Consider the following 21,841-nt stretch of genomic DNA (forward strand, 5'->3'; position numbering starts at 1 on the left):
CCACCCAGTCTGCACAGACCAGCGATCCCCGCACACTAACACTATCCTATCGCCACTATCCGATTGCCTCAACACAGAGGGAGAACAAGGATGGAAGAAAGAGACAAGGACTTTATGACTTTTGCCTTCCATCACAGTGAGGAGGGTCTGGTAGACTCACTGTGGTGGATGTTAAATCTGTGTTTATTGTGTGTTTTGTTATTTTATTCTATGTTATGACTGCACGGCACAAAATTTCGTTCAGACTGAAAAGTCTGAATGACAATAAAGGATACTTTACTGTGCTACACACACTAGGGACAATTTACATTTACACCAAGTCAATTAACCTACAAACCTGTACGTCTTTGGTGTGGGAGGAAACCGAAGATCTCGGAGAAAACCCGAGAGGTATCTGGCGCTAAAAGCGCTGCAAGGCAGCAACTCTACCGCTGCGCCACCGTGCCACGCTGTGGCAAATGCAGACAAACTGGGAATTCTTTACATAAAACCTGCTCAGGAAATAAACTGAGCCAGACAGGCAGCGCTAGATTGATAAGAGATACTGTAATGAGACACTGGTAGTCATCCTCTCACCCCTCCACCCAACTCCTCTCCCAAGTTTCACCCATGTTACCCAGTGGGAAGAAGACCTGAGAAACTTCAGTAACCTATGTCCTCACTCTCCATCTTGCACTAAATGGTGTACTCTTTATCTGACGGCTTGATTGCATTCATGTCGAACTGGATAGCAGGCAAACAAAAGCTTTTCACTGTACCTCAGTACACGTGACAATAATAAACTACTAAATTTTCAGGCTGCACGTCCGACTTCTAATGGAGGAGAGGAAACGTTCTAGTTGAAACATCCTAGGTAATCGAAGTTGGCGTGGACGCGGTGGGCCAAAGGGCGTGTTTCTACACTGTATCTTTAAACTAAACCAGGGATATCACCCACTCATTGTATTGGTATTTTATTTAGTTCACTTGTTTAATCAATAATGTTTTACTGTTAATGTTTTATGTGTCATTCCTAACTGTCACTGTATGTCATGTTGGCACTTGCGGGCGGAGCACCAAGGCAAATTCCTTGTATGTGAATACTTGGCCAATAAACATGTTCATTTATTGAGTCATAGAGTGATAAAGCGTGGAAACAGGCCCTTCGGCCCAACTCGTCCAACAATGTCCCAGCTACCCTGGTCATATGCTGAGAGAATGGAGCCAGATGCTGAGAGAATGGAGCCATATGCTGAGAGAATGGAGCCATTTGCTGAGAGAATGGAGCAGCTGGGCTTGTACACTATGGAGTTTAGGATGAGAAGATATCTCATTGAGACATATAAGATTATTAAGAGCTTGGACACGCTAGAGGCAGGAAACATGTTGGGGGAGTCCAGAACCAGGGGCCACAGTTTAAGAATAAGGGGTAACCCTTTTAGAATGGAGACGAGGAAACACTTTTTCTCACAGAGAGTGGTGAGTCTATGGAATTCTCTGTAACGAGGGCAGTGGAGGCAGGTTCTCTGGATGCTTTCAAGAGAGAGCTAGATAGAGCTCTTAAAAAATAGCAGAGTCAGGGGATATGGGGAGAAGGCAGGAACGGGGTACTGATTGGGGATGATCAGCCATGATCACATTGAATGGCGGTGCTGGCTCGAAGGGCCGAATGGCCTTCTCCTGCACCTATTGTCTAGTCCCAACTTGCCTGCGTTTGGTCCATAACCCTCCATAATTCTGTTTGCCAGCCAATGCCCTGGGTCAGAGCCAGAGGTTGAACCAGATCATTTGCAACTTTGGCAAAGAGTCGAGCCCTCCTGCAACTTGCCCGGGGATATTTCACTACGTTACAAAGGTGTGGTATAAATATTCGCTGCTGTTGGTAAATACAAACAAGCCTGCGGGAGAGCAGCCAGCGAGCGGGATGCAATTACAACAACATTGACAAACGTGTGTTTTTTTTCCTTTCTTTTCTTGAGTACGATCCCAGCAGTACAACACAATGCAAAGCACATACAGACTCTTATTTCATCTTTTTCTTCTTCCCTAAAGAATCATGCAGTTTCGACACTTCTGGCTCAAACAGATCCATCACCATGGTCCCAGAATCATCGAAGAAGTACTCGAGGGACTTGGTAAATTCCCTCTCCCGCTCCTGGTTGGTCCGCCCATCGATGAAGGTCATTCTCAGGGTGTACTGGTCATCAAACCTGGAGAACAGAATTACAACGTTAATGCAGGGCAATCATCTTCCAGTCTTACAGGGGGCAGGACAAATTTATTTCATTAGCAAGCTCACAAACTGCACTCTCCCTGCAACCACTGGCCAGCGACTTGCTCCCCTGACCATCGCAGGCAAGATTCATGGCAACGTGAAAGGACTCAATATGTGTTCTAGGCAGACAAAAATGCTGGAGAAACTCAGCGGGTGAGGCAGCATCTAGGGAGCGAAGGCATAGGTGACGTTTCGGGTCAAGACCCTTCCCCACCCCCCTTCTTGATCTCACACACTCCATCACAAGAAATAGACTATTGTCTGACGTCCATTACAAACCCACTGACTCCCACAACTATCTCAACTACACTTCCCACCCTGCTTCCTGCAAAGACTTTATTCCCCTTCTCCCAATTCCTCCGTCTACGCCGCATCTGCGCCCAAGATGAAGTGTTCCATACTAGAACATCCGAGACCCTTCTTCAATCTGAAGAAGGGTCTCGACCCAAAACGTCACCTATTCCTTCGCTCCATAGATGCTGCCTTACCCGAGTTTCTCCAGCATTTTTGTCTACCTTCAATCTTTCCAGCATCTGCAGTTCTTTCTTAAACAATACGTGTCCTAGTTCACTTTAACCGGCCACCTCATCTAAATAGCTGGCTGAGACACAGCTCAATAACGTGGCAAATTAAATCAAAATACATTCTAGACTTCCGTCTAATACTATCGGGATACATCACAGCCTGGTTTGGAAACAGCACCATCCAAGACCAAGGGAGCTGTGGACGCAGCCCAGACCATCACACAAACCAACCTCAACTTCACCACCAATTGCCATCCTGCACTCAAAATTACTTGGACCGTCTCCGACACCTCCCTCCCCTTTCGTTATCTCACAGACTCCATCACAAGCAATAGACTATTGACTGACGTCTATTACAAACCCACTGACTCCCACAACTATCTCGACTACACTTCTTCCTACCCTGCTTCGTGCAAAGACTCTATTCCCCTTCTCCCAATTCCTCTGTCTACGCCGCATCTGCACCCAAGATGAGGTGTTCCATACTAGAACATCCAAGATGTCCTCATTCTTTAGAGAACGGGGATTCCCCCCCCCCCCCCCCCCCCCGCATCACAGATGAGGCCCTCACTCGTGTCTCCTCAGTACCCCACAGCTCTGCCCTTGCTCCCCCTAGTCGCAACAGAGACAGAGTCCCCCTAGTCCTCACCTTCCACCCCATCATTCGTCGCATACAACACCTTCGTCCCAACTGATCCATGCTGGCCAAGATACCCCATTGAATCTGGTCCCATTTGCCTGCTTTTGCCCATACATTTCAAACTATCCAAGTGTTTTTTTAAATGTTGTTATAATACCCGCCTCAACTACTTCCTCTGGCAGCTCATGCTTTATACCCATCACCCCGAGTGAAAACGTTGCCTTTCGGGTTCTTATTACATCTTTCCCCGTCACATTAACCCTACGTCCTCTGACAATAGACAATAGGTGCAGCACTCGGCCATTCGGCCCAGCACCGCCATTCAATGTGATCATGGCTGATCATCCCCAATCAGTACCCCGTTCATGCCTTCTCCCCATATCCCCGCTATCTTCAAGAGCCCTATCTAGCTCTCTTGAAAGTATCCAGAGAATCTGCCTCCCTCTGAGGCAGAGAATTCCAGACTCACAACTCTCTGTGAGAAAAAGTGCTTCCTCGTCTCCGTTCTAAATGGCTTACCACTTATTCTTAAACTGTGGTCCCTGGTTCTGGATTCCCCCAACATCGGGAACATATTTCCTGCCTCTAGCGTGTCCAAACCCTTAATAATCTTATGTTTCAATAAGATCCCCTCTCATTCTTCTAAACTCCAGAGTATACAAGCCCAGCCGCTCCATTCTCTCAGCATATGACAATCCCGCCATCCCGGGAATTAACCTTGTAAAACTACGCTGCACTCCCTCAATAGCACGAATGTCCTTCCTCAAATTAGGAGACTAAAACTGCACACAATACTCCAGGTGTGGTCTCACTAGGGCCCTGTACAACTGCAGAAGGACCTCTTTGCTCCTATACTCAACTCCTCGTGTTGTAAATGCCAACATGCCATTCACTTTCTTCACTGCCTGCTGTCTGGTTCTTGATACCTATACTATGGGTAAAAGACTGTGCATTCAACCTATTCACTCCCCTCATGATTTTAAACACTCTACATAAAATCACCCCGCAACGTTCCAAGGGGGAGAGTCCTCTCTCTATAGCTCAGGCGCTCAAGTCCTGGCACCATCCTCATATCTTCCTCTGCATTCTTTCCTGTTGCGTGGCTTGGAGAGAAGTTAAAGTTCAGTACCTCCGCAGAGATGACGACAGCTGCCAGGTATCTCCAGGATCCAATCCAGCAGGGTCTTTCTGTATCGCAATTAAAAATATGCTTCTCTCTTTGTACGAAGTATAAAATGTGAGAATTCCCATCATAACAAAATAGGTGCAATGTTGTTAAAGAAAACAGAATGTACTGCTTCTGCACAAAACACAAAGTCGGGTACAACTGACACACTTTGGAAGGCCAACGGAACATTAACTGGAAGGTCAACTTCACTGCTAGTGACTTTACTTCACTCCCTGTTGTACTTACGTGTAGACAATAGGTGCAGGAGTAGGCCATTTGGCCCTTCGAGCCAGCATCGCCATTCAATGTGATCATGGCTGAACATCCCCAATCAGTACCCTGTTCCTGCCTTCTCCCCATATCTCCTGACTCCGCTATCTTTAAGAGCCCCATCAAGCTCTCTCTTGAAAGTATCCAGAGAACCGGCCTCCACCGCCCTCTGAGGCAGAGAATTCCACAGGCTCACCACTCTCTGTTAAAAAAAGTGTTTCCTTGTCCGTTCTAAATGGCTTACCCCTTATTCTTAAACTGTGGCCCCTGGTTCAGGACTCCCCCAACATCGGGAACATGTTTCCTGCCTCTAGCATGTCCAATCCCTTAATAATCTTATATGTAGTACGATTTATCTGAATAGCGAGCAAAACTCAAGTTTTTGTATTGGTACACGTGACAATAATAAACCAACTCGGATCTATACAGTCACTACCTGTATAGTGGCAGGTACGGGATACTGAGTTGAATGATCAGCCATGATCATATTGAATGGCGGTGCAGGCTCGAAGGGCCGAATGGCCTACTCCTGCACCTAATTTCTATGTTTCTACCTTGTTGAAATTTACAGCAGCCTAAGGTGCACAATTTTCAGCCGTGTTTCCCAATATATAGCAGTGAATTGCCTTTAGCAAGCACTTGTAATTTAGTTTAGTTTAGAGATACAGCGCGGAAACAGGCCCTTCGGCCCACCGGGTCCGTGCCGACCAGCGATCCCTGCACATTAACACTATCCCACACACACCAGGGACAATTTACACATACACCAAGCCAATTAACCTACAAACCTGCACGTTTTTGGAGTGTGGGAGGAACCGAAGAGCTAGGAGAAAACCCACGCAGGTCACGGGGAGCACGTACAAACTCCGTTCAGACAGCCTCCGTAGTCAGGATCAAACCCGGGTCAATGGCGCTGCAAACGCTATAAGGAAGCAACTCTACCGCTGCGCCACCATGCCCTCTTGTAGAAGGCACATAAAACAAGTACTTATAGTGTCACATCCTAAATATGTGGGACTTTTATCACTGCTAAAGTGGTACATCACTTCCAAATAAAAGGATATGATAGCACACAGCCGGCAAGTACGTTCTTTGACTCTGGAAAAGGATGCATATAGTCCCAGATCAGGGCAACTATCGCAAAGAGGCAGGAGATGGTGCAGATGAGGAGTCGACCATCAATCAGGCCATAATTCTCCTCATACCCGTACTTCTCCAGAATAACCTAGGACAGAGGCAAAAGCTAAATGTGAGGAATTCAAATGGATAACGATGGCACGTGACAGTAAATCTATGTACTTTTAAAACTCTGTGTGTGTGTGTGTGTGTGTGTGTGTACGGCGTTTTGCATTTGATTCGTTACTCCGCGCAAACCAGACGCAAAAATGCCGACATATTTACCATTTCGCTAGCGATTTTACTTTTACATTCGCACATCCACTCCTTGGTCAATTATTTCCCCAGATTTTGAGTAAAATTGATCACAAAATTCAAACAACACTCAATTTTTAAGATCTAAACGGCTCTTACCAGCTGCTGAAGTCACAATGCCCACATGCCGACAAATCCAGGCCCACCTGCCTCCAGTATGCCTCCAAGTACTCTCGCGCCATGCCTCCCGCTGCTGGACTCCAGCCCGCCCGCCTGCCCGCTCACTCCAACCCCCCCCCCCCCCACTTCACCTCTCTCGCCCATCCTTCCTTCCTCTCCCACTCCTCTCCCCCCCTTCACCCCCACTCGCCCTCTCCCCCCAGACAGAGCAGAACGCCGGCTGTTGCCAGAACCGCTACAATAGGCGCAATGGTCCTTTCTATAGTGAACCCTGCTGCTGCTCACAGTCTCTGATGGGGCCACTTTCACAGACTTAACCGTGAGCGGCCCCCGCGTTTAACCAGGGCTCTGGGAACTCGGCATCTGATGGGGACGAGGAGGCTTCCAGAGGGAAGGCAGGGACAACGTAGAATCCAGCAGCAGAGTGGCTCCGTTAATGGATTCATTCCACAGTGAGTTCAGTTCGGTAACAACCCCCCCTCTCCTCCCCCCCTCACCCCCTTCGCTCCTCCCATCCATACCCCCCTCTCCCCCCCCTTCCCCCCACCTCTCCCCCCCCTTCCCCTACCTCTCCGCCCACCTCTCCCCCTCCCTTCCCACCCTCCCTCTCCCTCTGTCTCTTGCCCCTCTCTCTGTCTCTGCCCACGCTCTCTACCTCCTCCCCTCCCTCTCTAGAAGCGCCTGCGAGTTGGGGGCTATGCGTCAGTAGATAGGGCCGTTATGGGGTAAAAGGAGCAAATTAATAATATTAATATAATATCAAGGGGGAAGTTAGCGTGTGTGCGGGGGTAGTTAGTGTGTGTGACGCCGCATGCTTCCCCCCCCTCCACGCAACCGTACGTTGGGGGAACAGACCCAACGGGTCTGCACTTGGTCTAGTTAAATTTAAAAAAAGTAAAGTTGGAAAATACTCAAAGTCATGAGCCTGTCCCACTTACGCAACTTTTTCGGCGACTGCCAGCACCCGCCAAAGCCCGTTGCATGTCACCGAAAATTTTCAACATGTTGAAAATCCAGCGGCGACCAGAAAGACGCTTCGACTCTTTGGGCAACTGAGGAGACGACTCACGACCATACAGGCGACACCCCAGCGACATGTCGCGGGATGAAGCCTGTATGGTCGTGAGTAGTCACCCAAAGAGTCGTACCTTGTTCTGGTCGTCGCTGGATTTCCATCATGCTGAGAAGTTTCGGCAACCTGCAACGACCTATGACGGGTGCCGGCAGTCGACGAAAAAGGCCCTTCAGGATGTATTTGTAGACAGAACTCAAGTTAGTGTGTCACGCAGATTACCATTTACACTCCACTGAGAAGCTCCTCAAACTACATTCACAAGTTTACATGTTGTTTACATTTTATATTCAGTTTTCATTTTATATTCAGCATTAGATTTTAGTTTACATTTCAATTCAGCATTTAGTTTACACTTATAGCATGCTTAGCATAATTTCTTAATTGTGTTTATCCACGTGCAAAGTTAAGTCATTTACTGGCAGGATAAAATATTCAGACTGTTCCAGACTGCAACCCATTAACCAGCAGGACTTTTACTGGCCAGGTGAACTGGTTAAACTGCAAGAAATTCACGTTGCCTACCTTTTTGGCAGCGTCGTCCAAGGCATTTTTCACAGCCGCACCATCCCACTTATCAATCTTAATTGGCTTGTCATCAATCTTCCACTATGAGAAAAAAATATTAAGATCACAGAAATATGTCGCATCCTCTGGAACTGTGGTGCAACAATGGAGTTATACTGCACAGAAACAGGCCCTTCAGCCCACATTGTCCATGCCAACTAAGTTGGCATTCTGGCCTAGTCCTATTGCATTTGGGCTACAGCCTCGAAAGCCAATGAGACCAAAGGCAATCATCTGTTTCAAATTCACCTCCCCATACAATCTCCATCCATTCCCATATGGTCGGTAAATCAGTTATCCTACTAAATAGCGTAAACTATTTTCTAAATGGGGAAAGAATCCAGAAATCGGAGGTGCAAAGAGACTTGGGAGTGCTGGTGCAGGATTCCCAAAAAAGTTAATCTTCAAGTCGAATCAGTAGAAAAGAAGGCTAACGCAATGCTGGCATTTATTTCAAGAGGCCAGAATACAAAAACAGGGATGCAATGCTGAGGCACTATAAGGCGCTGGTCAGGCCACATTTGGAGTATTGTGAGCAATCTTAGGCACCATATCTGAGGAAGGATGTGCAGGCCCTGGAGAGGGTCCAGAGGAGGTTTACGAGAATGATCCCAGGAATGAGTGGGTTAACCTATGATGATTGTTTGACGGCACTGGGCCTGTACTCGCTAGAGTTTAGAACAATTGAAACGTACCAAATAGTGAAAGGCGTGGATAGAGTGGATGTGGAGAGGATGTTTCCACTAGTGAGAGAGTCTAGGACTAGAGGTCACAGCCTCAGAATTGAAGGAATTTCTTTAGTCAGAGGGTGGTGAATCTGTGGAATGCAGATAGATTCTTGATTAGCATTGGTGTTAGGGGTTATGGGGAGAAGGCAGGAGAAAGGGGTTGCGAGGGAGAGATAGATATGCCATGATTGAATTGCATAGACTTGATGGGCTGAATGGCCTAATTCTGCTCCTTTCACATCTTATCACCTTATGACCTATCCCAAATGTGCTCGACGATGGGGCGATCATTGAATTATGGGGAGAATAACTCAAAAGATTCAAATCTCATGTCACATAGCCACTTAACCTGCTCCCAAATTTTAGACTTCATTCTGGAAACAACATGCATTCATTCATTCAGGGCAACATTTGTCTAATTCTCATTCTTTTCTTTAATTTTATAATTATCAGTTTCAATTCTAAAACGTATTCATTTATTCAATTTTCTTCATAATTTTCAACAGAGAATTTCACATCTTAACAACTCAGTACTGAAAAAATCCTTAACCACATGGTCAATTCATTGAACTTTAAAACTACACCTGGCTCCGTGAAAATAATCCATGCTTAAATATCTTATCAAAACCTTTTGCATCTTTACCTATTTCTATTCCACATCCTGTGTAGGAAAGAACTACAGATGCTGGTTTAAATCAAAGATAGACACAAAATGCTGGTATGTAAGCTGGGAGAAACATTTAATGGGTGAATGATGGTGAGCCTGGACTTAATCGGTTTATAGACAAATTGGTAAAATTGTAAATTACCCCTAGTGTGTGCAGGATAGTGTTAATCAATAGACAATAGGTGCAGGAGTAGGCTATTCGGCCCTTCAAGCCAGCATTGCCATTTAATGTGATCATCCACAATCAGTTCCCCGTTCCCACCTTCTGCCCATATCCCCTGACTCCTCTATCTTTAAGAGCCCTATCTAGCTCTCTCTTGAAAGTATCCAGAGAACCGGCCTCCACTGCCCTCCGATGCAGAGAATTCCACAGACTCACAACTCAGTGTGAAAAGTGTTTCCTCATCTCTGTTCTAAATGGCTTACCCCTTATTCTTAAACTGTTCCTGGTTCTTGGATTCTTGGTCCTCCAAAATATTCCAAATTGCCCCTGGTTCTGGACTCCCCCAACATCGGGAACATGTTTCCTGCCTCTAGCGTATCCAAATCCTTTATAATCTTATATGTTTCAATAAGATACCCTCTCATCCTTCTAAACTCCAGTATACAAGCCCAGCCGCTCCATTCTCTCAGCATATGACAGTTCCACCATCCGGGGATTAACCTTCTGAACCTACGCTGCACTGCCTCAATAGCAAGAACGTCCTTCCTCAAATTAGGGGACCAAAACTGCACACAATATTCCAGGTGCGGTCTCACTAGGTTTATACTGGAGAAGGACTTCTTTACTCCTATACTCAACGCAGAAGGACCTCTTTGCTCCTATATTCGATTCCTCTTGTTATGAAGGCCAACATGCCATTCGCTTTCTTCACTGCCTGTTGTACCTGCATGCTTACTTTCATTGACTGATGAACAAGAATCCCCAGATCCCGTTGTACTTTCCGTTTTCCCAACTTGACACCATTTAGATAATAATCTGCCCTGCTGTTTTTGCTACCAAAGTGGATAACCTCACATTTGTCCACATTAAACTACATCTGCCAACCTGTCCAAGTCACCCTGCATTCTCATAGCATCCTCTTCACAGTTCACACTGCCACCCGGCTTTGTGTCATCTGCAAATTTGCTAATGTTACTTTGAATCCCTTCATCCAAATCATTGATGTATTTTGTAAATAGCTGCGGTCCCAGCACCGAGCCTTGCGGTACCCCACTAGTCACTGCCTGCCATTCTGAAAGGGACCCGTTAATCCCTACTCTTTGTTTCCTGTCTGCCAACCAATTTTCTATCCATGTTAGTACACTACCCCGAACAGCATGTGCCCTAACTTTGCCCACTAATCACCAATGTGGGACATTATCACTATCAGCAAAACCACCCACTTTTGCGTCATCTGCAAACTTGCCATGCATGTTCTCATCCAAATCATTGATAACAGGACAAACAGTAACCGGCTCAGCATCGAACACACCACGGGCTTCTGGAACGAGAAGCAACCTTCCACCATCACATCTGCTTCCTTCCATGGAGCCAATTTTCTATCCATTCAGCTATCTCTCCATGGATCCCATGCAATCTAACCTTCCAGAGCAGCCTACCATATGGAATAGAGAACATAGAAAAATATGTACTGGAGTAGGCCATTCGGCCCAAAGATTATAGAGAAGCTCCTCTATAATCTTTGATTCGGCCCTTCGAGCCAGCAACGCCATTCTATATGATCATGGCTGATCATCTAAAAACAGTTCCCCGTTCCTGCTTTTCCCCCATATCCCTTGATTCCGTTAGCCCTAAGAGTTAAATCTAACTCTCTCTTGAAAACCTCTTCCAGAGCAGCCTGCCATATGGAACTTCACAGAATAAGAACTGCACATGCTGGTTTGCACCGAAGTTATGAGACAAAAAGCTGGAGTAACTCAGCAGGATAGGCAGCATCTCTGAATAGGAACGGGTGACATTTCGGATCGAGACCTTTCTTCAGGCCAGACAGACTAGATTAGACAGTCGACTAGAGGCTAGACAAGACTATTCAGACTAGACACTAGTCGGGGGGGTAGAGGCGCGGCCGGCCATGCGGCAACAACAGGACTTACTTTGGACAGGAAGCCGTTCTTGGTCGCCCTCGACGCCATTTTGTGTGTGTGTGTGTGGCGCTTGCGCTGTCGCGGGCGCGCGCGCTGCAGGCCGGCCAATAGGAGGCCGCCCCGTCTCCACACGTCACAGAGGCCGGCAGACGGGGTGGCAGCGACGCCCATGCGCACGCGCGCCTAACTAAACTCCACCTCCCAGAAGGGCGTTGCGCGCGCGCGCCGGTCAACGTCGACAGACGCCCGTCGCAGAGCCTTGTGGGTATTGTGGTCCGTCGCGACCAGGCGGCCATCATCGGCGGCGGTTGCCATAGTTACCGGCTCAAGCGGCGGGCGCCGTGATGGCGACTGTTCCAATACAGGCGACATTCAACCTGTAACACAGGCGGCAGCGAGGGAACAGGGGCGTCACCGGACACTCAGGGAGGTTTAGGTGTAACATCCCGCCTGTCACACAGAACAGGTAAAGGGGGCGCGATGAGAGGGTGGGATGAGCACGGTGTGGATGGAAGGCGAGGGCATCTGGTGAAGGGGGTACAGTGGAGTGTGTGTACCTGGCTAATACAATACAAGAATGCTTTATTAGGCAAGTATGTTTTGCAACATACAAGGAATTCCATTTGCCAAGTCAGTCATATGGAGGGCAGTAAAGGTGTGTGCACCTGGTTAAGGGGGGAGGGGCAGTAAAGGTGTGGGCACCTGGTTAAGGGGGGAGGGGCAGTAAAGATATGGGCACCTGAAGGGAGGGGAGGAGCAGCAAAGGTGTGGGCACCTGGTTAAGGGGGGAGTGCAGTAAAGGTGTGGGCACCTGGTGAAGGGGCAGTAAAGGTGTGGGCACCTGGTTAAGGGGGGAGTGCAGTAAAGGTGTGGGCACCTGGTGAAGGGGCAGTAAAGGTGTGGGCACCTGGTTAAGGGGGGAGTGCAGTAAAGGTGTGGGCACCTGGTGAAGGGGCAGTAAAGGTGTGGGCACCTGAAGGGGAGGTGAGGAGCAGCAAAGGTGTGGGCACCTGGTGAAGGGGCAGTAAAGGTGTGGGCACCTGAAGGGGAGGTGAGGAGCAGCAAAGGTGTGGGCACCTGGTTAAGGGGGGGAGAGGCAGTAAAGGTGTGGGCACTGGTGAAGGGGCAGTAAAGGTGTGGGCACCTGAAGGGAGGGGAGGAGCAGTAAAAGTAAGGGCACCTGGTTTAGTTTACAGATACAGCGTGGAAACAGACCCTTCGACCCACCGAGTCTGCACTGACCAGTGATCCCCGCAGACTGACACCACCCTAGGCACACTAGGGACCCTTTACATACTCAGCCAATTAACCTACAAGGTTTGTACGTCTTTGGAGTGTGGGAGGAAACCAAAGATCTTAGAGAAACCCCACGCAGGTCATGGGGAGAACGTACAAACTCCGTGCAGACAGCACCCGTAGTCGGGATCGAACCTGGGTCTCTGGCGCTGCAAGCGCTGTAAGGCAGCAAACTCTGCCGCTCCGCCACCTGCGGTGGTGAAGGGGGGGGTGGGGAGAGGCGGTAAAGGTGTGGGCACCTGGTGAAGGGGGGGCAGTGAAGGTGTGCTCACCTGGAGAATGGGAGATAATGATGATGTGCACCTGGTGAAGGGAGAACAGTGAAGTTGTGGGCACCTGGCGAAGAAGGGATAATGAAGATGTGTGCACTTAGTGAAGGTGGGGACACCTGTTCAGGGGGGAGGCAGTGAATGTGTCGGGACCTGGTGAAGGGGCAGTGAAGGTGTATGCACCTGGTGAAGGGGCAGTGAGGGTGTGTGTACCTTAATCACGTGGTTCTTGATTCCCTTACTCTGGGTAAAAGACCTGAGTAAGGGGCATTCACCCCATCTATTCTCATGATTTTATACACCTCTGTAACATCACCCCTATGCCTCCTGCGCTCCAAGGAATAAATTCCTAGCCTGTCCAACCTCTCCCGACAGGTCAGAATTTCGAGTCCTGGCACAAGCTCGTAAATCTTCCCTGCACCTTTTTCCAGCTTAATAGACAATAGACAATAGGTGCAGGAGTAGGCCATTCGGCCCTTCAAGCCAGCACCGCCATTCAATGTGATCATGGCTGATCATCCCCAATCGGTACCCCGTTCCTGCCTTCTCCCCATATCCCCTGACTCCGCTATTTTTAAGAGCCCTATCTAGCTCTCTCTTGAAAGCATCCAGAGAACCGGCCTCCACTGCCCTCTGAGGCAGAGAATTCCACAGACTCACCACTCTCTGTGAGAAAAAGTGTTTCCTCGACATCTGTCCTGCAGCAGAGGGTGGCCAAAACTGATCCCAATACTCCAAACGCGGCCTTACCTACATCTTGTACAACTGTAACATAATGTTCTAACTTCCACACTCCATTGGCATTCTCTCCAAGGATGCTGCCTGATCTGCTGAGTTACTCTAGCACTTTGTGTCTTTCTATACTCAATTCCCTGACTGATGAAAGCCCATGTGTCAAGAGCTTTTGCCGCCACCCTATCTACCCACATGGCCACTTTCAAGGAATTGTGTGCCTGTATTCCTTATTTTACAGTTCAGTTTAGTTTATTTCCATGTGTACTGAGGTACAGTGAAAAGCTTTTGTTGTGTGCTAACCAGTCAGCAGAAAGATAATACATGATCACAATGAACCTAGATGATGATCCTAAATAAATCCAAGGTAGAGAAAAATGCTGGAGAAACTCAGCACTTTTGTCTACCTTCGATTTTTTTCAGCATCTGCAGTTCCTACTTAAACAAAATAAATCCAAGATCCCTCTGGCCTCCATCACGTCCCAGAGCCCTACGCTGTGAGGTTGTGAGTTCCATTTCATGATATTTTCTTAGAACAGCTTCATGTTCAACCTTGATATGCTAGACTTGATATTGTACGAGGTGGGGTTAATTAATGACCTCAGAATGAAGGGTCCTGGGTTGCAGCAACGTAAATATGATTGAAGTTTGAGGGTTAGAAGAAGTAGATACTATTAGAAGACTGATATTTTAAACAAAGATAGACAAAAATGCTTGAGAAACAGCGGTTGAGGCAGTATCTATGGAGCGAAGGAATAGGTGACGTTTCGGGTGGAGACCCTTTCAGTCTGAAGAAGATTCTCGACCCAAAACGTCACCTATTCCTTCGCTCCATAGATGCTACATCACCCGCTGAGTTTCTACAGCATTATTGTCTACCTTCAATTTTTCCAGCATCTGCAGTTCTTTCTTAGATATTTTAAACAAGAGTAACAGTGAAAACAGAAGCAGCTAAAGTGAATTACATATGGGGTCATACATCAATACACAGTACAGACACCTTCCAAATAGAGAACAGTTCAAAGGGCAAGACATTGGGTTAGCACGCAACATAGAAACATAGAAAATAGGTGCAGGAGTAGGCCATTCGGCCCTTTGAGCCTGCACCGCCATTCAATATAATCATGGCTGATCATCCAACTCAGTATCCTGTACCTGCCTTCTCTCCATACCCCCTGATCCCTTTAGCCACAAGGGCCACATCTAACTCCCTCTTAAATATAGCCAATGAACTGGCCTCAACTACCTTCCGTGGCAGAGAATTCCACAGATTCACCACTCTCTGTGTGAAAATTTGTTTTCTCATCTCGGTCCTAAAAGACTTCCCCCTTATCCTTAAACTGTGACCCCTTGTTCTGGACTTCCACAACATCGGGAACAATCTTCCTGCATCTAGCCTGTCCAACCCCTTAAGAATTTTATAAGTTTCTATAAGATCCCCCCTCAATCTTCTAAATTCTAGCGAGTACAAGCCGAGTCTATCCACTGCCTTCATATGAAAGTCCTGCCATCCCAGGAATCAGTCTGGTGAACCTTCTCTGAACCTTCTCTGTACTCCCTCTATGGCAAGAATGTATTTTCTCAGATTAGGAGACCAAAACTTTGAGGGAATCCCCGTTCCAGCGCAGGTCCACAGAAACTGCAGGTACAGCAAGAACAGCACCTGGAAACAAAGGGGAAGCCTCCATTGTGTCCGGAAACGTGGCCGCCGGGCAGGACTTCAGGTCAGAATGAAGCGCAGGGGACTTCGGCCCCCTCTCCCTACTATCCTACTGGCTAATGTACAGTCCCTTGAAAACAAAGTGGAGGACTTAAGGGCAAGACTGCTTTATCAAAGGGAGCTGAGGGAATGCTCTGTGTTCTGTTTCACAGAGACATGCCTCACCCCCAGCTCCCCAGACTCAGCGGTCCAGCCTGAAGGGTTCTCCATCCACCGCATGGACCGTACCCTGGCATCTGGGAAAGGGAGAGGAGGGGGCGTCTGCCTCATGGTCAACTCTGCGTGGTGTTCCGACGTGGCAGTCCTGTCCAACTCCTGCTCTCCACACCTTGAACATCTGGCGGTGAAGTGCCGTCCCTTCTACCTCCCGAGAGAATTCACCTCCGTTATCCTGACCGCGGTCTACATCCCACCCCAGGCAGACGTCCGTCTGGCACTGGAGGAGCTGCAGGCCGTGGTCAACAGACACCAGACGTCTTACCCCGAGGCATTTACCACCATTGCTGGGGACTTCAATAAGGCGAACCTCAAGAAATCACTCCCCAACTTCCACCAACATGTCTCCTGCTGCACCAGAGGACCTAACACCCTCGACCACTGCTACACCACCATCAAGAATGCCTATCGTTCTATCCCTCGCCCTCACTTCGGTAAATCCGACCATACCGCGGTGCTGCTTCTTCCTGCCTACAAGCAGCAATTAAAGAGCGCACCCCCAGAAATGAGGACAGCACAGAGCTGGTCGGGGGGGGCAGAAGAACAACTCCAGGACTGTTTGGAGTCTGTAGACTGGGCAATGTTCAAGGACTCGGCAACGGACTTGAACGAATATGCCACAGTCGTTACAGACTTCATAAAGAAATGTGTGGAGGACTGCATCCCTACAAAAACCTTCCGAGTGTTTCCCAATCAGAAACCTTGGATGAACTTTGAGATCCGCACTCTCCTGAAGTCCAGACACAGGGCATTCACTTCCAACGATACAGTGGCCTACATGAAGACCAGATACGACCTTGGTAAGGCCATCAAAAAGGCCAAACGGGACTTCTGCTCCAAACTGGAGGACGAGACAGATGTTCGGCAGCTGTGGCAGGGTCTGAATGCAATCACCTCCTACAAGGCAAAACCAGGAGGCAGCTCGAATGCCGGTGTAACATCACTCCCTGACGAGCTCAATGCGTTTTACGCACGCTTTGACAGGGAGAATACTGATGTGCCTTCCCGATCCCCCATTCGATGCGATGGCATTTCAGTCTCAGTCACAGAGGCCGATGTCAGGAAATCCTTCAGAGGGGTGAACCCCCGAAAAGCACCTGGTCCTGATGGTATACCCGGTCGTGTTCTAAAAACCTGTGCGGACCAACTGGCGGGAGTTTTTACGGACATTTTCAACCTCTCACTTCTGAGGTCTGAGGTCCCCACCTGCTTTAAAAGGGCATCAATTGTACCGGTGCCCAAGAAGAGTAAGGTGACATGCCTCAATGACTATCGACCAGTGGCACTAACGCCGGTGGTGATGAAGTGCTTTGAGAGGTTAATCATGGAGCAAATCAACTCCTACATCGACAAAAACCTGGACCCACTGCAGTTCGCGTACCGCCACAACAGATCAACGGTGGATGCGATCTCGCTGGCCCTCCACTCCGCACTGGACCACTTGGACAACAAAAACTCATATGTCAGGCTGTTATTCATTGATTACAGCTCGGCATTTAACACAATCATCCCCTCCAAACTGGTTACCAAACTCGCAGAACTGGGTCTCTGCGCATCCCTCTGCAACTGGATCCTTGACTTCCTCGTCCACAGACCACAGTCTGTTCGTATTGGTGGAAATGTGTCAGCCTCAATAACAATCAGCACGGGAGCACCTCAAGGCTGCGTGCTCAGCCCCCTGCTGTACTCACTCTATACCCATGACTGCGTAGCGAACCACAGTGCGAACTCCATCATCAAGTTCGCTGACGACACCACTATTGTGGGGCGTATCACTGATGGGGATGAGTCAGAGTACAGAAGAGAGATCGAGCAACTGTCCATATGGTGCCAGCGCAATAACCTGGCCCTCAACACCAGCAAAACCAAGGAACTGATTGTGGACTTTGGAAGGAATAGGAGGGGGACCCACAGCCCCATTTATATCAACGGGTCGATGGTTGAAAGGGTCAAGAGCTTCAAATTCCTGGGCGTGCACATCTCTGAAGATCTTTCCTGGTCCGAGAACACTAATGCAATCATCAAAAAAGCACATCAGCGCCTCTACTTCCTGAGAAGATTACGGAGAGTCGGATTGTCAAGGAAGACTCTCTCTAACTTCTACAGGTGCACAGTCGAGAGCATGCTGACCGGTTGCATCGTGGCTTGGTTCGGCAACTTGAGCGCCCTGGAAAGGAAAAGACTACAAAAAGTAGTAAACACTGCCCAGTCCATCATCGGCACTGACCTTCCTTCCATCGAGGGGATTTATCGCAGTCGCTGCCTCAAAAAGGCTGGCAGTATCATCAAAGACCCACACCATCCTGGCCACACACTCATCTCCCTGCTACCTTCAGGTAGAAGGTACAGGAGCCTGAAGACTGCAACAACCAGGTTCAGGAATAGTTACTTCCCCTCAGCCATCAGGCTATTAAACCTGGCTCGGACAAAACTCTGACTATTACCAACCACTTCTGTTATTTGCACTATCAGTTTATTTATTCATGTGTGTATATATTTATATCATGGTATATGGACACATTTATCTGTTTTGTAGTAAATGCCTACTATTTTCTGTGTGCTTAAGCAAAGCAAGAATTTCATTGTCCTATACAGGGACACATGACAATAAACTCACTTGAACTCACTTGAACTTGAAACTGTATGCAATACTCCAGGTGTGGTCTCACCAAGACCCTGTACAACTGCAGTAGAACCTTCCTGCTCTTGTACTCAAATCCTTTTGCTATGAATGCTAACATACCATTCACTTTCTTCACTGCCTGCTGCACCTGCATGCCAACTTTCAATGACTGGTATACCATGACACCCAGGTCTCGTTGCATCTCCCCTTTTCCTAATCGCCCACCATTCAGATAATAGTCTACTTTCCTGTTTTTGCCACCTAAGTGGATAACCTCACATTTATCCACATTATACTGCATCTGCCTTGCATTTGCCCACTCACCCAACCTATCCAAGTCACCTTGCAGCCTCCTAGCATCCTCCTCACAGCTAACACTGCCCCCCAACTTCGTGTCATCCGTAAACTTGGAGATGTTGCATTCAATTCCCTCATCCAGATCATTAATACATTTCACAGAGACAATTTCCCACCATTTTAGGTAGAAAACCATGGACTCCCACTACATTATGGATGTAAAAAAGGATTCCCCCCCATCAAAGCTACAATTACAGAGACATCATAAGAGCAGTGGGCAGTTGCTATAGACCTGCACGGGAAGGTAGACGCTCCCACCCCCACGAGTCTCGGGCAGATGGGGCTCGTCAGCCTGAGACCGCAGTCCATCTAGGAGAGGGAAAACTCTGATTTAAAACCTCCACTACCTTGTGGCCATATCCAGTCATGGAAAAGGCTCCAGGAGTAAACTGAAAATCCAGAGTTGGAGCCCCTAAGGCAGTTCGTCGTTGTCTACAACCTCGCTCTGGCAGCTCCTGCGATGGCGCTGGTGCCAAACTGTTACGGCCCTGCTGTTCCTTTGGATCGATCAGCAACGTGGAGAGGGGGGACGTGCTGCATGGGCAACAGCCTGTCCTCCATATGACATCGCCCAGGCTTGCATCCGACCACACATCACCCATGGTCAGTCATGACTGAGAGGGGCATACTACTACTATGAGAGCAGTCCAACAAAAGGGAGAGGCAAGACAAATGGGGAGAGGAAAAAGATGCAAATGTAGAAAGAGGTGGTTCTCTGTTCATTAGGATGTTATAAAATAAATTATTTAACAGTTTTATAGTTTAACGGATAAGAAGGAATTTATTTCCCCTCAGTGCAGGAACAAATCTAGGAAGCAGAAACGTTAGTAATTGTAGGTTTGGAGAGACATGGTGGAATGTTTTTTTCCATCCATGATGTAGTGGCAGTCCAGAGTTTTCTGCCTAAAAAGGTGGTGAAAGCCGAAACCTTTACCACATCGAACGTACCTGTATGAGCAAATAGATTTAGAACATAGAACATTATAACACAGGTAGCCCACAATGTCTGTGCTGAAGATGATGCCAAGACCAACTCTTATTTGCCTGCATATAATCTATATCCCTCTGTTCTCTGCATATCCAAGTCTCTTAAACGGCACTGTCATATCTGCCTCCACCACTGAGCCCACCAGTACGTTCCAGACACTCACCATTCCCTGTGTATAAAAACAACTTGTCCCGCCCGTCTTTAAACTTTGCCACTTTAATCTTAAAGGTTGCGCTCTGTGATCGATTTATAGAGTAATACAGTGTGGAAACAGGCCCTTCGGCCCAACTTGCCCACACCGGCCAACATGTCCCAGCTACACTGGTCCCACTTGCCTGCATTTGGTCCATATCCCTCCAAACTTGTCTTATCCATGTACCTGTCTAATTGTTTCTTAAACAATGGGATAGTCCCAGCCTCAACTACTGTACCTTCTCTGGCAGCTTGTTCCATACATCCACCACCCTTTGTGTGCTATTTGATATTTCCTTCCTGAGATAAAGGTTTTGACTGTCTACCCGATCTATGCCTCTCATGTACTTCTATCAGGTCTCCCCCACAACCTTCCCTCAACGTCCAGAGAATATAATCCAAGTCTGTCCAAACTCACCCTGTAGCTGAAACCCTCTAATCTAGGCATCATTCTGGGAAACCTCCTCTGCACCCTTTCCAAAGCCTCACATGCTTCCTGTAATGGGGCAACCAGAACTGTAAGCAATACTCCAAATGCAGCCTCACCAAAGTTCTATAAAGCTGCATTGTGACTCCCTGACATATTTATTGTAATATATATCTATATATAGAAGAGAACTAAAAAAACAAGATGGGGCGACAAGATGAGGTACGAAGGTAAACTAGCCAAGAATATAAAGGAGGATAGTAAAAACTTCTTTAGGTATGTGAAGAGGAAAAAATTAGTTAAGACTAAAGTTGGACCATTGAAGACTGAAAAGGGTGAATTTATTAAGGGGAACAAGGAAATGGCAGATGAGTTGAACAGGTACTTTGGATCCATCTTCACTAAGGAGGACACATACAATCTCCCTTAAGTACTAGTGGCCAGAGGATCTGGGGTGACGGAGGAACTGAAGGAAATCCACATTAGGCAGGAAATGGGTTTGGGTAGACTGATGGGACTGAAGGCTGATAAATCCCCAGGGCCTGACGGTCTGTATCCCAGGGTACTTAAGGAAGTGGCTCTAGAAATCGTGGATGCATTGGTGATCATTTTCCAATGTTCTATAGATTCAGGGTCAGTTCCTGTGGATTGGAGGGTAGCTAGTGTTATCCCACTTTTTAAGAAAGGCGGGAGAGAGAAAACAGGAAATTATAGACCAGTTAGCCTGACATCGGTGGTGGGGAAGATGTTGGAGTCAATCATAAAAGATGAAATAGAGGCACATTTGGACAGCAGTAACTGGATCGGTCCAAGTCAGCATGGATTTACGAAGGGGAAATCATGCTGGGTGAGTGGGCAGATGCATGGCAGATGTAGTTTAATGTGTTTAAATGTGAGGTGGCAAAAATAGGAAGGAAGATTATTATTTAAATGGTGTCACGTTGGGAAAAGGGGAAGTATAACGGGATCTGGGGGTCCTTGTTCATCAGTCAATGAAAGTAAGCATGCAGGTACAGCAGGCAGTGAAGAATGCGAATGGCATGTTGGCCTTCATAACAAGAGGAGTTGAGTATAGGAGCAAATAGGTCCTTCTGCAGTTGTACAGAGCCCTAGTGAGACTACACCTGGAGTATTGTGTGCAGTTTTGGTCTCCAAATTTGAGGAAGGACATTCTGGCTATTGAGGGAGTGCAGCGTAGGTTCACAAGGTTAATTCCCAGGATGGCGAGACTGTCATATGCTGAGAGAATGGAGCGGCTGGGCTTGTATACTCTGGAATTTAGAAGGATGAGAGGAAATCTTATTGAAACATATAAGATTATTAAGGGTTTAGACATGCAGGAGACAGGAAACATGTTCCCGATGTTGGGGGAATTCCAGAACCAAGGGCCACAGTTTAAGAATAAGGGATAAGCCTTTTAGAACGGAGATGAGGAAGCACTTTTTCTCACAGAGAGTTGTGAGTCTGTGGAATTCTCTGCCTCAGAGGGCAG

At 47.7% G+C, this 21,841-nt stretch overlaps 2 protein-coding genes across 2 annotated transcripts in view; one reads left to right on the forward strand and one right to left on the reverse strand.

The window, feature by feature from the left end:
• Positions 1-1,943: 1,943 nt before the first annotated feature.
• On the reverse strand, positions 1,944-11,653 carry spcs2 (signal peptidase complex subunit 2). Its single transcript, XM_033022160.1, has 5 exons — positions 11,539-11,653; positions 8,005-8,088; positions 5,921-6,081; positions 4,548-4,682; positions 1,944-2,189 (listed from the first exon to the last, which is right to left on the reverse strand). Exons 1-5 carry the CDS (start codon positions 11,575-11,577, stop codon positions 2,003-2,005), a joined length of 606 nt encoding a protein of 201 aa, XP_032878051.1. The 5' UTR covers positions 11,578-11,653; the 3' UTR covers positions 1,944-2,002.
• Positions 11,654-11,830: 177 nt separating this feature from the next.
• The window catches only part of xrra1 (X-ray radiation resistance associated 1), a 37,573-nt gene continuing 27,562 nt past the window's right edge, over positions 11,831-21,841 (forward strand). The window contains exon 1 of the mRNA XM_033023399.1: positions 11,831-11,995. The gene's annotated coding sequence lies outside the window, so the exon portion shown is untranslated. The remainder of the gene's footprint in view (positions 11,996-21,841) is intronic.

This window comes from Amblyraja radiata, chromosome 6, assembly GCF_010909765.2.
Source record: "Amblyraja radiata isolate CabotCenter1 chromosome 6, sAmbRad1.1.pri, whole genome shotgun sequence".
Lineage (NCBI taxonomy): Eukaryota > Metazoa > Chordata > Chondrichthyes > Rajiformes > Rajidae > Amblyraja > Amblyraja radiata.

Coding starts and splice junctions, on each gene's coding strand:
- spcs2 (XM_033022160.1), bottom strand. CDS start 11,577: ATGGCGTCGAGGGCGACCAAGAACGGCTTCCTGTCCAAA. Junction 4,683..5,920: donor CTTGCCGGCTGTGTGCTATC/ATATCCTTTTAT, acceptor ACAACATTGCAC/CTATTTTGTTATGATGGGAA. Junction 2,190..4,547: donor CTGTCGTCATCTCTGCGGAG/GTACTGAACTTT, acceptor TCTGTTCTCCAG/GTTTGATGACCAGTACACCC.